Raw genomic sequence first — 15,504 nt, 5'->3', positions numbered from 1 at the left:
TGGCTTGTCTAATGTCCCTCGTAGAAACCATGAAATAGTTCCAAATTGCTGAAATTTTCACTGTTTATCTGCTACCACTCACACTGGTTGAACATGTCTGAATAGCACAGAAGATCAAAGAGCATTTGAAATGTCTCATTTTAACTACTATTAAAATGTTTTTTAAAGCTTGTGTAATGTAGCTTATTAGGCCAGTCAACGTTATAAAAGTGCGCTCTATATATATATATATATATATATATATATATATATATATATATATATATATATATATATATATATATATATATATATATATATATATATATATATATCTCTCTCCCCAAGCTAACAGACTAGCCACACGCTAAGACGTTGTTACATCTGAACTACGGTAGCCTCATAGCTTCAGTGCAAGACTAAATGGAAATATACTCTCTGTATCCAGAAATTATGCAGAGAAAAATTGCATGCTATTGTATACATTTGATTTTCTGCCCAACAATCACTTTGAATGATGTTTTTTTTTTTAAGACCCCTTTTAGGTTCTTCCTCAATTCTGTTGATAAAAATAGTTAATTTATTCCAGGCGCTGACTTGAAACTTCTAGTGTTTCCTCACTGTCCTCACTATAATATACTCAGTACTTCTGCTTCATATACTGCTCTCTGCATGTGCTCCAGAAAAAAACACTAATGTATCTTACAAAGGCTTGAGGCATATTGTCATCCTGTAAATAGCGTTGTTAAGGTTTGAGTTTGTTTTGCTAAATGTCCTATTATTGAAAAATTTATCCCCAACCTCTTTGCCCTATGGTTTTCCAACCACTTTCATTGTGAATGTGCACTTTCTGGGGGTGTGTCTACATAAGTTGGGTTGTTATAGTTGTTTTAAAATGTACATGAGGAATCTCTAAGCAAGCATACCTTTAAAGACTACCAAACATCCACAGTAAAAAGGTAAAATGATCTTTTCAGAGCATCTTGGGTAGCTGGACAGATTTTTCCTGTCACTGGCGCAGCTAAAACCCCCACTGCATTATGACTCAGTCCAGCCAGATAGTCGCCTTAAGTGTATATGTCTCCCCTCGGGGGTAGGGAGTGACTGGGCAGTATATTTTCAAAGGGACCAGCTCCATAAGAAACCCAGTCTGGGACCAGAGGAGATTATATATAAACACCACCACCACCAAGTTGCTATTTTGTTCTAATCAATGAGATTTTTGCAGTGCATGGTGCTCAAAGTTAATATCCTACCCTAAGTGCACAACTGGAGGTAGATATAGACACTTTAAGATCGCTTAAGTCATTACTTGAGATTTCCATTTAATATTCTGGCCCAGAGAGCTCTGAGAAGTTAGCACATTAATGAAGAGAGTCAGTCCTGTGTTGAGCCTCAAATCACACATGCACTCCATAGAAACACAGTAAGCTTTATGGTGGAGAGCCTATTTTGGGGACAGGTTTTTTGCATATAAGTAGTATCGTCGCTGTCATGGTAAAATCATGTGTGTTTTTTTTTTAATACTTTTAATTTAATCATTTGAGCACAGCAACTGTCCTTTTAGACTATGTGAGAATTTCACAATGAATGGACCAATAGAAATGTTCCAAAATGATTTGGAATAAAATCTCTTTGCATTAACTTCTATTAAAAGGTAAGAAATGTTTTTCCCTTCTCCTGTAAAGTAAGCATTTTGGAGATACATGCTTTTTTTGGGACAGTGATGATATAAGGGCAGATTTATTTTAGAGCTTCCACAATTAGCTATATTTATTGACTTCAGTTATAATGTGAAATTCATTTTTAATAGATTAAGCTTATGAAATAATGAAAAGATATTTTACCCTTCAGACCAGCATGAGAGTATTGTGCCCCATCTACAGAGGAAGTAGGAATAATGAAACCCTTTACTTGCTGTAGTTAAAAATACTGTAGTGCTTTACATTTCTGTAAGCGAGACCGCTCTGTTTGCTCTTTTTCTGCTGGCTGCGAGGCAGTCATGCTATTTGTCCTCTGACCGTCAGACAGTCCGCATTTGTTAGTATATTAATCTCAATCTTTATATAAAATCTTAAAGCTTAAGAAACCTGTATATCTGTATATCACAGCTTCTGCTCTCACTGCATCACCTACTGTCTGTTTCATCTGACTTCATATCGTCTCCCCTCACTGAGCCTGAAGAGAATGGAAACGTGAGCTAAATGAATGTTCCAAGGGGCCAAGTCCTCTATTACTGACAAGTGACCACATCGAATTCTCTAACAGTCTGATTTATTGTAATTTCTGCTGATTATAGTTTTGGTTATATTAATATAGTTTATTTCATGTTCTATTTGTTTTATAATCTTGGTCACAAGAATTGAAACATTACTGTACAGCCTCAAAAAAAAAAGTTATGTTAAAAAGGGAGAGACTCCATTGTACATTATTGTAATTATTTGTGTTATTTTTCATTTGTATCATATCAATGCCTTGTACAGTGTTGGTTTTTGTTTTTTTTTGTTTTTTTTCATTTGAAATTGTTTTGTATTTTATTTTTATAAACTGGTTATGAATAAAATATTCATTCAGCATGCCAACAGATCTGATCCTGTGATGCTGGTACTGTGTGCACTTTCTAAGCTTTTGGAAGGCTGTGCCCAGCATTGACCGACTGCTTTATGCGATAAAAGTACTTTTGTTGTGTAGGATGAATATACTGGCAGTGTATATATACATATATGCAAGTATAGTTTCATTCAAATTTCAGATTGTATGTTTGATTAGAAATTTATAATTTCATCCACATTGCCGTTATATCCACTTTAACTCGAAATATAAAGAGAAAAGCAATCTGATCACTAAACTAGTACTAATGCATGCACCTTCACACACATTATATTTTCTGATTTGATCAGACACTGTGGTTTGTTTAAGGCTGTTTCCACTTGCTTGATAAGATCAGAGCCAATGGCTCTTAAGCTTAAAATGATTGTGAATAATTTCCATATTTTGCAGCTAATAAGAAACAAATACGGAATAATAACAAAGACTTGCCAAATAAATAATTACATACGTTACATACCCGATTTAATGCATGATTTTATATCTGAAAAAAATTAAGTGTTGTAAAAGTCGTGACATTGACTTCTAAAGCACGCCAGAAATGGAAGGAGCGATGACTTGGAAACTGAATACAACTATAATAATACAAAATCCTGTTGGAAGGCCCTCTCCTACATGGGTGTGGGAGACACCGCTGAATCCTATTTACAATTTTACTAGAGCTGCTTCACTGCTTAAAGCAGTTTCGCTATAGTTCAATAAAACGTTAGAATTCAAGAGAGCTGCACAATTTCAGTCTACATTTTAACCATGCCGTCAAAGTGCAGTCTTGAAGGTGGAACCTTAGAGCTTAGAAGAAGCACAATGACATGCGGCCGCAGTAAAATTTGCACAAAACACTCAATACATTTCCCTGTTGAAAATAATATCCTACGTCCCTTTATTTGAGATGGAATAGAACAGAGTCAGACCAGTTCCCCCAACAAAGTTGCTATTGGGACTGGAGGTTAGGGAACTGGCCCTGTGACCGGAAGTCCCCAGTGCCGACCCTGAGGTGTCCTTGAGCAAGACCCCTAACCCCCAGTTGCTCCCCGAGCTCCATGGATAGGGCTGCCCACTGCTCCGGTTAAGCGTGCTCTCTAGTGTGGTGTTTCACTTCATGGATGGATTAAATGCGGAGGTGAAATTTCCCCGTTTGTGGGATTAAAAAGTGTCACTTAAACTTAAATCCTCTCCAGTCATACTGATTACAGTTACATATTTCAAAATGAAACACATGGCACGCGTCGAGGACTTTTATTTTGAAAATAAGCCATATTTTCTAACTTCACAGGCGAGGCCGGTCCCGCCATTATGTTACCTGGGTAACCAAAATGCTACGGCAAAATCTGACGGAGCGGTTTATTTGCAGGAATTTCTAATGTCAGACAAAGCACCAGTTTTTGTGTTGACGGTCAAACAATGGACTTAACGTTTAATTTAAACTCTCTCGGATTTGAGGCTGGGCTCATTGATGGTGAAAAAGAATGGACGTTTCTGCGCAGTCGGTCAGCCGCTTTGACTGTTAGTGGATGCGGACATGCAGTGTTTCTGTGTCGACTTGCCACTATAGTGAGGTACATGCGCAGATGGACTGATAATAATGTTTAAATTAATTCTCTATAAATAACCTGCCGGGTTGTTTTTCACGTGGTCACATCGTCTGTATGACCATAATCAAAATTTAATTTATTCCTGCAGGGGTAAATTAAGGCACCTGACTAGTAAATCACGCCACCCTGGGCTAAATCTAGGTATTACCGGAGGGGGACACATTGGCAAACAATTGACAAAAGTCTTACTAAGTTTGCCCGGATTCAAACCATCTAACATCAGCATCTCAACCAGAAGGCCCGAGACACTGCGTGAGTGTTAAAATCAGTTGTATTGTTTTTTTCCACCCATCAGACATTTTGCTGTTTTCTCTGAAAGTTTGAAAAGAAAATGACCCTACAGTCTTGTATTTATTTAAAACGGGTCAGAAAGGACATGCATATATAAAGCACCTTTTTGAACCTGAAATTTCGCTTTTAATGACTTAGTTATTGAGTTATTTTGTACCACAGCAATTTCACCTCACTTTCCCTATAATACAGTCATTGTGACTGATTAACACAAAAAGGCATGAGAGATGAACTATTTATACAGCGCAGTTTCTGCCTCCTTCTCAGTTGAGCCTTGTTTTTCATTTTCTTCAGTATCATTAACGGAATATATTCTATTGGGAATGTGTGTGATTTTACAAAACTGGAAACTAGATTTTCATCTTTGAGGAGTAAATGAACAAGTCAACTTTATGCTGGCATTTTTTTGTGTTCAAATGTTTTTTTGTGGCACTTGTATATGACTTTTTGATATCAACAAAGCTGTAGTATTATTTTTTCTGCACAGCCGTTTGTGAAGAGGTATGAATTGCTTTCACAGTTAGGAGTTCTCCATCCTCATAGCTCACTAGCAGCTTAAGTCAGAGTCACAACATTTCCCATACAGTGCCAACAGTGTCCTAGTTACAGAGGAGATGTTTTATTTGATTATACTGAGTAAAGACATCTGAGTCAGTCCACTAGGTTGCCGGCAGAAAAAGGATGCATTCTTTGTATTTTATTGTAGAGGAATTCTCAAAGAGCGGGGTGGAGTGTTACTTCGACAACCGCAGACTGGCCGCTTGGGCAGACATACTCTTCCTCTGTGTGCTCCCCTCTCATCTGCCTCGAGTGTGTGCAGAGCTTCACTCTCAGCTGCCTGCACACTGCCTTGTGTACAGTTTCACCACTGCTGTGCCATTACACAGGTATTACTTCACATATTAGCTGTCATGTTCTTCCCATACTATACTAAATTGATTGACATTTGTAGAGTATTTTAATATTATATTTTTAATAGAAAAAATAGATTTTACATTGTTTTAAACTGCTGTCTGTATTTCTGGCTTTTTTGTCTAGGCTTGCACGACTCCTTGGCCACAGTTTTGTTCTGAAGCCCCATTATGATTTCGTAGCCTGTGATTCAGCTCTGATGTGGCTCCGCCATAGTCAGATGATGACAGCTTTAAAAGATGAAGAAGTGCTGACTGCATCATGCCCACTTTCAATGAGTGGTGAGTTGAAATCCCAGGAACATCCCACAGAAAAAGTCCTAATGATATTAAATGTTGATATTAAATGGCATTTCAATTTTCATTGTGTCTGTCAGGTGGGCTTTCATTGGATCAGAGGTGGGTGCCTGCTGTGCTGTACAGTCTCCTCAACATGTGCACTGCTGAACGATTGGGGTTTAACCAAGCTGTCCAACTGCTCAATGAGCTGTTCCAGACCAAACACTCATCCGAGACCTTTACCTGTCAAAGCTTTGTCAACTCATCCTGCGCAGCTACACTTACTGACTCTGGAGAGTGAGTGTCTATAAATAAAAGATAGTAAGAGTCTGTTGATAGTTTACTAGTTTCTAACTTTTGAAATGATCCATACCTCTTAAGGAGGGCGGCACAGTGGCGTGGTGGGTAGTGCTGTCGCCTCACAGCGAGGAGGGCCTGGGTTCGATTCCCTGGCCGGGCGACCGGGGTCCTCTCTGTGTGGAGTTTGCATGTTCTCCCCGTGTCTGCGTGGGTTTCCTCTGGGTTCTCCGGTTTCCTCCCACAGTCCAAAGACATGCTGTCAGGTCGATTGGACAGGCTAAATTGCCCCTAGGTGTGAGTGACTGTCTGTGTCTGTCTGCCCTGCGATGGACTGGCGACCCATCCAGGGTGTATCCTGCCTTCCGCCCGATGACTGCTGGGATAGGCTCCAGCACCCCGCCGCGACCCTGACGGAGAAGTGGCTTAGAAAATGGATGGATATATATATATATATATATATATATAAAATTTGTCTTTAAGAGGTATAGATCATTTCAAAAGTAGACAATTATATATATATATATATATATTATATATATTATTTTTTTAATATATGTCCATTTTGACTTTGATGGCAGCAACACATTCCAAAATAGTAAGATTGGCATGTTTGCCACTGTGTTGCAACACCTTTTCTTTTAACAACACTCTGTAAGCATTTGGAAACTGAGGAGACCAAGTTCTTAAAGTTAAATATTTTCCCATTCTTGATTCAATCTGAATCTTGTAATGACATTTTGTACTGTAAATGATGAAATCTCCAAGTGTTTTGCTATTTTATGTTAAGAAATTTTCTTGAATTGTTGCACTGTTTGCCCATGCAGTCCTTCACAGTGTTGAAACTGCCCCATCTTTACTTCTGAAACACTCAGCCTCTCTGGGATGCTCTTTTTATACCCAATCGTGTTACTGACCTGCTGCAAATTAACCACCAGGTGTTTTTTTTTAACATTATACAGCTTCAACAGCCTTTCTTTTGTTGCCCTGTCCCAACTTTTTTGAAAGGTTCCTGGCATCAAATTCAAAATGGGCACATATTTAAAAAAAAAACAACATAGTTTCTAAGTGTGAACATTCAATATGTTGTCTTTTTACTACTTTGAATAAAATATAGGGTTTAAATAATTCACACATCATTGCCTTCTGTTTTTATTTACACTTTGCGTTGTGTTGTTTTTTTGGAAACGGGATTGTATTTATATTAAACATAAAAATAAAATGTTGCCTCATTCATTATCATTATTGCTTCTGTCTTGTTCTGCAGGCCTTTTCCCTGGATCAACTTGATTGATGCGCAGACAAAGCAGACCCCCTTGTCTTCTTGTCTAATGGGATCTAAAGTTTTACAAGACTGCATTTCTGCAGTGTATTACAAAACATTTTCCAGCATGTCACCTGCTAAGAATGAGATGCAAGAGTGAATCATAGAAGTGAGAGTAGAAAAACAGTTCTACGTTTGTTTAATACTTTTGCTTTATGTAGAATATATTTTAGTTGTATTGGAATTAATACAGCTGCCTTATTAACTAGATCTCAAACAAACATATGTAAACTGCAGCCTAAAATAAATGCTAATTTAGCTCAGGGGAGTAATGAGGCTGTGAGTCTGTCAACTGTTTTAAATCTGCTGCGCCTTAATTAGCACCACAATAGTACTAAGCTCTCTAGAGATTTCCTAGCATTTGTGACTCTGACTGTAACAATATATATATATATATTTTTAATATATATATTTCTTGTTTAGCCCAATTTAAATATAGATACAAGAGCTGAAATGGTAGGAAGGTGAAAATGACATATTTCAGGATGTCTATATATGAAAGTAACCATTAAAAATGTATGCATTGGGTCTTTTCTGGATTTACAGTTTCTTTTAGGCACGTTCACAGAAGAGTTGTATGACTATCGAGAAATAGTGAATAACTATTAATAAAAATTATAAATGATATTTTTTATGTTAGAAGTGTTTTATTTTTATTAGTTGTAGTAGCAGTAGCAGAAGTAGTAGGTGTAGTTGTTGTAGTAACTGTAATAACTTGCAAGGAAATACTTGTCCAGTGAACTAGGATGGCGTGAATTTGAACAGGAAGAACAATAATACAAAACACAGCATTATTTTAACCATATAATACACAGTTAAAACACTTTTCCATGTTCACGGGGACTCGTATTATGTAAAGCATTTGCGTAGTTGCGGTTCTGTTGTGGGGGCCGCTAGTCCTGCCCTTCTCCTCCAGCCTGTCACACGTCAGGTTCAGTTAGCCAGCAGGGAGCAAGCAGCTCGGAGTTTTCCACCGAGCATCACAGGACCAATGCTGGAGTGATTAGCACATCATCGGGAATCCACGGTGTACCTTTCGGCGCAGTGTAGGTAAAAGCAATTAACGAATTAGATGTTTGCTGCGGTTTGTGGATTTTACGTAGATTCGCTCCCGGCTAGTGAGCTAACGGTCGGTGTAGAAAAGTCCTCTTCGCTAACCGCGTTTAGCTGAGATTGTTCCGTAGGGACGAATCTCTGTCGAGCAGGGTTTTTAGAGCTGCTCTTTGTGTCCGCTAGCTTAGCTAACTCTTCCTCTTCAGTACGGCGACGTACGTTACAATTCCAGTAATATAGTCCTTGCTCGCATGTCTCTGTAACGATGTATTAAAGCTGAGTTAGCTGAGGACGACAGAAATGATTCATTCGTGCGGATGTCTTTATTGCAGGCTGTCAGTGTCGGTGGTTGTAAAGCTTCGCTTGATATGACGGTAAGTTTGTTCTTAACTGTAGCGTTAGATAATGTTAGTTTAGTATGTCTGTGCGTGTGTTTGGTGTGTCCCTGTGTTCTGGTGTTTCAAACTTTAGCTCTTGGCATTCTAGAGATGGAGAAACTAGAGGCCACGTCGGAGCTCCAGTCGAGGCTGTCGTCCCTCTCTGTTTCCTCTTTCTCCGGTATAGCTTCGAAAAACTGCAACTCAAACCCGCTCGACAGGTACCAGACACCGTGGGGTTTTAACATTACGTATAGATTTAAATGTCTTAATTAGGTTTGACCATACAAATTAAAGATTGAGTTCATGCTAATGCATGTTTGCCTCCGTTGTGTGTTAAAAGACGGTTCCAGTGTGCATAAAGGCTTTTTACTTGAATTGAGTAAAACTAATCCTCCGTTTTCCTTCCTGAAGACTTCAAAGCACAGATCTTTCCCGAACTGTAGTATACCCTGACAACCAAACCAAAATGGATGACAACAGCAATACCAAAGGATTACAGCAACCCACTGAGGTATAATGTCATCTTGCTCGAAGCACTTTACTTGATGACTTCTGTCCTTCTTCTCTGTTTTTTGATCTTTTTTTATTTCTGTATTGTCAATAGGATGGAGAGGCCCCCTCTGAGCCAGCTGCAGGGAGTGACACACAGGAGAGCAACACCAATGAGAAAAGCTCACTCCCTGGAGAGAGAAAAGGTTAGCACGCCTCCTCCTGAAGGACCTCTGCTAAGTTCTAGAAACCTTCTCATCATCTTTCATCATGGTCCGCTGAGAGCATACCGTTTTTAAAAAGACATCCCAATCTTAGACACGTTCCCTCTTGGGGAATTATGGCAGATGCAATAGTGTTGTTTGTCATTGTGCTTTGAGTGATTTTCATTTATTTTAATCTTTTGTTTTTCTCACCAAATTTACTTAGTTTCTCCTGTGAAGATGTTGATTTAGGCATAGTGTTAGATTCACAGATATACTTGGACAGTCTGATATTTATTGCATGCAAAACTGGCCGATCTTGGGATTTTGTCAGTTACACTGATTCGGTGTGCATAAGTTTTTATCTCACTAACAGGGAATAGACTTTTGCAGGAGGATGAGGGTGAGCTTTTTACAGGCTAACATGCAAATTTCTAGCTGTTTTGAATGGACAACATGCATCTATCTATCTATCTATCTACCTATCTATCTACCTGCATGCTGAGGTCCTCCACTTTTATGCTTCAGGCACCCCAGGTTTTACAAAAAGCTGGACTCTAAGTGCTTGAGTAGTCACACTTTTTTCGATGTTCGCCTGGCAGATTACAGGTAAGCCAGGCCTTCAATGAAGAAAAGATTAGTGGTCACAGTCGAAAATGACATTTAAAAAAAGGCTTACTTTCAGTTTAGCTTGTTTTGCTGCCTGCATCAAATTTCTTAGTTAACTGTACATATTGAAATAATATCCCTCTAGTATAGCTGACTAACAGTTGTGACACTGTTATAGCTTGGCAACAGTGAGAGACGCACCCAGAAGCAGCTTTCACAAGAAAAATGCAGTGTGAATCTCAAAGAAAAAAGACAGTGTGCCTCATGTTTTTCTGCCTTCTAAAAAAATGCCTTTCCCAGTTGTTGGATTGAGAAAAAAAAAATATGAAGTTCATGGTATCATATCTTTTAAGATATCTTTAACTAGTAACTAGAATATCCTTTAATGTTTGCGAACACATACTGCTTTGTTGCACATGGGTGTGTCACTTGTCTCTACATGCAGTTTATGTTATTTTGCATGTCAGTTAAACAGCCCTTTCTGTCAATGTAGGCAGTTCTTGGCCAAGCATATCCAGTAGTACTGTTGGTCCCCTGATTTTGTATTAAATTTGCCAACAAATTTTGCTCATAATCTACAATTATGAACAAAATAACATCAGGGAGTGCTTCACCCTCCTCAGAGTTGAATGCTAGTTCTGTGACAGTTTATATAATGCAGACTGACTGAGGAGAGAGGGACCCTGCTGTTCTATCTCTCCTAATAAGAACATGGTCCATTGCACTCTCAGGAATTCATTGCCACAGATGACATTTTCTTTTATTTCATCCTATTGCAGCCTTGCCACCACTGGCACCAGCCTCCACATGGACCTCTTTATCCCTGAAGGAGCTGAAAGCCAAGTTGCGTCAGGAGAAGGACAGCGTGGTGACTGTGTACCGTGGTGACATTATGACCGTCCACGTACCTACCGTACCCGATGCCAAGCGTGTGTGCTGGGAATTTGCTACAGATGGCTATGACATTGGCTTTGGGGTTTACTTTGACTGGTCTCCGGTCACCAGCCGAGCCATTACTGTGCACATCAGTGAATCTAGCGATGATGAGGATGAAGATGATGAGCTAGAAGGTGAGGGAATGCTTCCTGTCGGATTTCCTGCCTTTGTTTACATTTGTTGGTAGAAACTAATAGTGTCATATCATCCAAAGCCCATTAAGAGAGAACTATCCAAAGCCCATTAACAGACAATTGAAATGGAAACATTTTGTACACGAACACTGACAATAACATAGACTTTTTGTAGGTTAGATGATGTATAACGTGCAACACGTTGTCGGGATATTGGATTTTGTGATGTTGCTAATGCAGAAGATCACAGATTTATTATTCATTTTGCTGTGTTCCTTGAGCATCCTGACTGATTTTAGATGGGATTAGCGGTGTAAAGAAAAAATATTCAAATCAGAAAAACACTACATCAGTCTATGATATGGCTGCATTGATTTACAAGCCTAGATCTGATTTGAATCTAAAAGAAAAACAGCTAAAAACAATACAGCTACTGCAAATCAAGGTACTTGACAATCAGCACATCCCTGTCGTGCATGGGTGTGAGAGAGAATGATAGAAATGTCTGATGAGAGAGAAAGATGGGATCATCTAGGTAAATCAAAGGGGGTTTAAATATTTAAATAGAATCCTGGAATCCAGATACACAATATTGAGTCAGCAACATTTTAATGAAATGTGCACTGTGTGTGAATAAAAATTCCTTTCTGTTTTCCTTTCTGATTTTTGTAGTCCTGTGGATCCACATGCTAGTTAGCTCTGCCAGTACATATTGGGGATGCACCAAAATATTAGATATTGAAACATTTCAGCCAAAAATGGTCAAAATGGCACCTTTTTTGCCAAAAAAAGATAAAACTAAAAACTAAGTGTTAAAACCTATCACCTGACAAATCATTTAAATTATAATGAAAATGAGAAACAGTGATTAAAATCACTGTGGGTTTCCTTCGCTGGTCAGTGCATTTAAAAAGTTTGAGTTGCAGCAGGTAAACAATGTGGGGGAAAAAGTTGGCCATTTGGAACTCTTTCACAGTTTCTGTCAGGAATGCTAGACAAGCAGTTTATTATGACTGTGCATCCTCAGTATCAAGAGAAGAAACATCACCTACATAAGTTAGATAAAAAACACAGCATTTCATTTGAGACATAAAACACAGAAGAAGCAAAAAGGAAAGTTCCTGCTAGCATGCCAGTGCCATCTGTAGCCAGTTTTTTGAAAAAGAAGATTCACAAATGACAGTGAAGCACAAAGTATAACTAAAAAAACAGAATTCATTGTCTTGAATGACTGACTGTTCTCTGTTGTTGAGGACATTAGATGTCTTAGGTAGTCTATACTAAAAGTACAAAGTTTTATTTTTGGTCAGTGCAGTTTTGTCCTATTGAATGCACATTTTATTAATAATAACTGTACTTTCTTTATTACCAACAAAATCCTTACTTTTGGGTTTCAGGTTTCAGCCAGGCGTTTGTTGAATTTCGGTTTCAGACAGAAATTTTGATTTCAATGCACCACGATGGGCTGCATATCGGGCAAACCAACGACTGCAGATAGAATAGAAAGATTCACTAAACTTTTCATTCACAGCCCCTGTCAGGAATTGAGCAAGCAGCTTTAACAACCAGTAGATTGATTTTGTGTTCAGTTGAGTCTTATATTACAAATACAGTTTATTTCAAATTACAGCTCAACATTTCTCCTGGTTGATAACCTGTATAACATGCACAGCCTATCAGGACAGAATTAGAGAATGTATGACAACCACACCATTGTGTGTGTGTGTGTGTTTTTTTTTTTTTTTTAATTAATATGGTACAGAAAGTTAATGTAGTGTTTTAAAATAATCTCAATTTTGTGCATATTTAATATATATCAATTTTTATGATTTAAAAAAAAAAATATATTTTACTTATTTACTTTCTGTAGAGTAATTATCTCAGCCTCACCACAAGCATTTCAGTGCATAAATGTCCTGACATGTTGTGCAAATGAAACTTGAAACAAAATAAAGACGAATAAAAACAATGTTTTGAAATCGCTACAAAGTTACAAGGAAATTGTTAAAAACTAGGATACATAAAATTATGTTGAGTTTATCTGATCTAAGTCATATTGAATCATACACGATTCAGATGAGTAGTGAATACTGGATCAACTCTTTACTTGTTTAATTGTGTTGTAACCATAAATCATTTTGGGTGAGATAATGTGAGCAGGTTTTTTAAAGCAAGAATTTACCAGTGTGTTGCAAATGTATTGTAGTAGAGTAACAGTAGTAGCAGTAGTGGTATTGTCCACATTGCGCAGCCTTGATTTCTTGTAATGTATTAAACAACCAATGTGTTGCTCAGTTAATGTTTTGGTACAATATTAAATAAGCAGAGGTTACTGATTAAAACTGTCATATGAATTAGACCATAAGGCTATAAGAGTGGTGTTTTTCAGCAGGGCCTGTGGTTCCTGGAGATGTGGAGAAGGGGTCTAAAACGGTGGCCAACTCTAATTTGGGAGAGATCCTGCCTGTGTATCGTCAGGACAGTCACCTGGCAGTTCAAGGAGGCAGTCACGACTTCCCTGGAGAAGGCACATACCACCTAAAGTTTGACAACTCCTACTCATTATGGCGGAATAAGACTCTGTACTACAGAGTGTACTACAGTGCCTGAGGAACCAAGTGCACCTGTGCAATTGAATGTTTCAATGATATATATATTTTTGATCATATATATTATATATTTACAACACTGTATACATATCATTCCTGCTATTCTTAATTTGTACATTAATTTTATTTAGATGCAATCACTGGCCCAATCAGATCAAACACTTTTTGCTAGTCTTTATGAAATGTTTTTAAACTTGAGTGGGCTCTTGCAGTTTGGTCTATGTGCAATGTGTTCAGTGTGTGTTTCAGATGCTCTGTGCAAAGAATTTGTGAAGTGCCCGTATATGTTACGTACACCACAACTCAATTGTGGCCTCAGTAATCAGGTAGTACAGCGGTTCAGGGAAAGGTGGTCGTTCTGGTGAAATGATTGTTGACCATTGTATGGTGAATAAGGAAGCACATGGAGAAAGCCAGTTTGTTGAGTCAGGCGATGACAAGTACAAAGCCTTTTTACATGTTTATATTCAGGTTGCAGAATGGTTTGACTTGCAAAAGATGTATTCTTGCATTTATTTCAGTAGCCTTACGTACCTCTTCTGCATATTAATACATGTTCTCATATCAGTGCACCTACAGAGAAACAGCAAATCAAGACATTAAGAGTTATACATTGCAAATCATACTGACTGCAGACAAAACAGCTGTTAAATCAGTCACCAGGGAAACACCTCCAGCAACTGGTCACAGTCTGCCTTTTTATGACTTAAGTGGAGACCATTCCGTCATGAAAAACTGGTGCGTTACATAAGTTGATTCAATATTTACAAAGCCCTAGTCCCATTTTTCTGGGTAGGGGGATGGTGTGGTCAGTGGTTCAGCATCTGTTTAGTCTCTGAATAGTCAGGTCTTTGTAGATGTTGACATGTGCCATTAAACAATTTTAGAAAGTTACTATGTGTTTTACACACACAGCTTTGGTCAGGTCAGTGTGCAGTGTGTTAGACAAAGCTTTATGTTGAAAGTTGTAGTGTTGTGTCTATATTTTTCATGTTTTTGTTCATGCTAATCGTCCAAGAATACCAAATCGCATTGTGTTGACGTGACCTGTGTAAGACAGCGCTATGATGAGGGCAGCAAGCAGCAGCCCCAGGGAGCGCTCTGCTTGCGCACCTGCATCCAAGGTGTTTCCACACGCACCAGATTGTGAGTTTTTGCATGTCTCCAAAGGGACTGTTGTGCTGCTGAAATACCCAAAACTGCCAATGTGCTTTCTTTATCAACCATGTTTGTGTCCTTCTTTGTGATATATGGATATGCTAATTTGTCTTATGCTTTTATCTGCTCTTTTTCTGCCTTTTGTCCAATAAATATTGTTAAACAATAACCAGCTTGTTTTTAATTATGTTCATGTCCCTTTTAATTATGTTCATTTTTAGCAGGCTCAGGGGGAAACTAAACTTTTTTTTTTTTTGTGGCCAAACTACTCATTCAATGTTTACATACAGTAACCAGTCAAAAGTTTAGACATACCCATTAGAAGAGGGGGATACCTTCCTTCACTGTTTCCCACATTTTAAAGTAGTGATGTCAAATTTTGTGAAATAACACACCAGCAGATTGACCAGACCAGTTGAGACCAAAAAAGTGTAAACAAATTAAGCTTTTTTTCTATTTTAGATTCTTATAGAAATCAATTGTCTCGATGCTGTCAACACCCTTGGTGTTCTGTCAAGCAGCTTCACAAGGAGCCAGCTGAGATGATTTTCTGACTGGCTTGAAGAGGATGAACATATACTAAGACCTTGTGGTTTTGTGAAAGGTTTCACACACAGGCATACTGTTCTTTTTATTATTATTATTTGTCTGAG

General features: G+C 38.2%; 2 protein-coding genes across 5 annotated transcripts; both read left to right on the top strand.

The window, feature by feature from the left end:
• The first annotated feature begins 3,900 nt into the window (after positions 1-3,900).
• noxred1 (NADP-dependent oxidoreductase domain containing 1) lies at positions 3,901-7,936 on the top strand. Its single transcript, XM_017711777.2, has 6 exons — positions 3,901-4,142; positions 4,267-4,430; positions 5,176-5,356; positions 5,508-5,662; positions 5,758-5,956; positions 7,224-7,936. Exons 1-6 carry the CDS (start codon positions 3,988-3,990, stop codon positions 7,378-7,380), a joined length of 1,011 nt encoding a protein of 336 aa, XP_017567266.1. The 5' UTR covers positions 3,901-3,987; the 3' UTR covers positions 7,381-7,936.
• Positions 7,937-8,166: 230 nt separating this feature from the next.
• Positions 8,167-15,020, top strand: tmed8 (transmembrane p24 trafficking protein 8). 4 transcript variants are annotated; one of them, XM_037542253.1, is made up of 7 exons: positions 8,167-8,326; positions 8,666-8,707; positions 8,822-8,931; positions 9,125-9,224; positions 9,318-9,408; positions 10,794-11,084; positions 13,474-15,020. In XM_037542253.1, exons 2-7 carry the CDS (start codon positions 8,702-8,704, stop codon positions 13,692-13,694), a joined length of 819 nt encoding a protein of 272 aa, XP_037398150.1. In that variant the 5' UTR covers positions 8,167-8,326; positions 8,666-8,701; the 3' UTR covers positions 13,695-15,020. The 4 variants fall into 4 exon arrangements, with proteins under 4 accessions (XP_037398150.1, XP_037398149.1, XP_037398148.1 ...); XM_037542252.1 differs by having other exon boundaries at positions 8,169-8,330; XM_037542251.1 differs by lacking the exon at positions 8,167-8,326 and having other exon boundaries at positions 8,340-8,707; positions 13,477-15,020.
• Positions 15,021-15,504: the final 484 nt, after the last annotated feature.

Source organism: Pygocentrus nattereri, chromosome 10 (assembly GCF_015220715.1).
Source record: "Pygocentrus nattereri isolate fPygNat1 chromosome 10, fPygNat1.pri, whole genome shotgun sequence".
Taxonomy (NCBI): domain Eukaryota; kingdom Metazoa; phylum Chordata; class Actinopteri; order Characiformes; family Serrasalmidae; genus Pygocentrus; species Pygocentrus nattereri.
The sequence above is the reverse complement of the archived record's forward strand: the minus strand, read 5'-3'. Positions and strand labels throughout refer to the sequence as shown.

Coding starts and splice junctions, on each gene's coding strand:
- tmed8 (XM_037542250.1), top strand. CDS start 8,651: ATGTCTTTATTGCAGGCTGTCAGTGTCGGTGGTTGTAAAGCTTCGCTT. Junction 8,708..8,821: donor AAGCTTCGCTTGATATGACG/GTAAGTTTGTTC, acceptor GGCATTCTAGAG/ATGGAGAAACTAGAGGCCAC. Junction 9,409..10,793: donor ACTCCCTGGAGAGAGAAAAG/GTTAGCACGCCT, acceptor ATCCTATTGCAG/CCTTGCCACCACTGGCACCA.
- noxred1 (XM_017711777.2), top strand. CDS start 3,988: ATGGACTTAACGTTTAATTTAAACTCTCTCGGATTTGAGGCTGGGCTC. Junction 4,143..4,266: donor CGACTTGCCACTATAGTGAG/GTACATGCGCAG, acceptor TTATTCCTGCAG/GGGTAAATTAAGGCACCTGA. Junction 5,957..7,223: donor ACACTTACTGACTCTGGAGA/GTGAGTGTCTAT, acceptor CTTGTTCTGCAG/GCCTTTTCCCTGGATCAACT.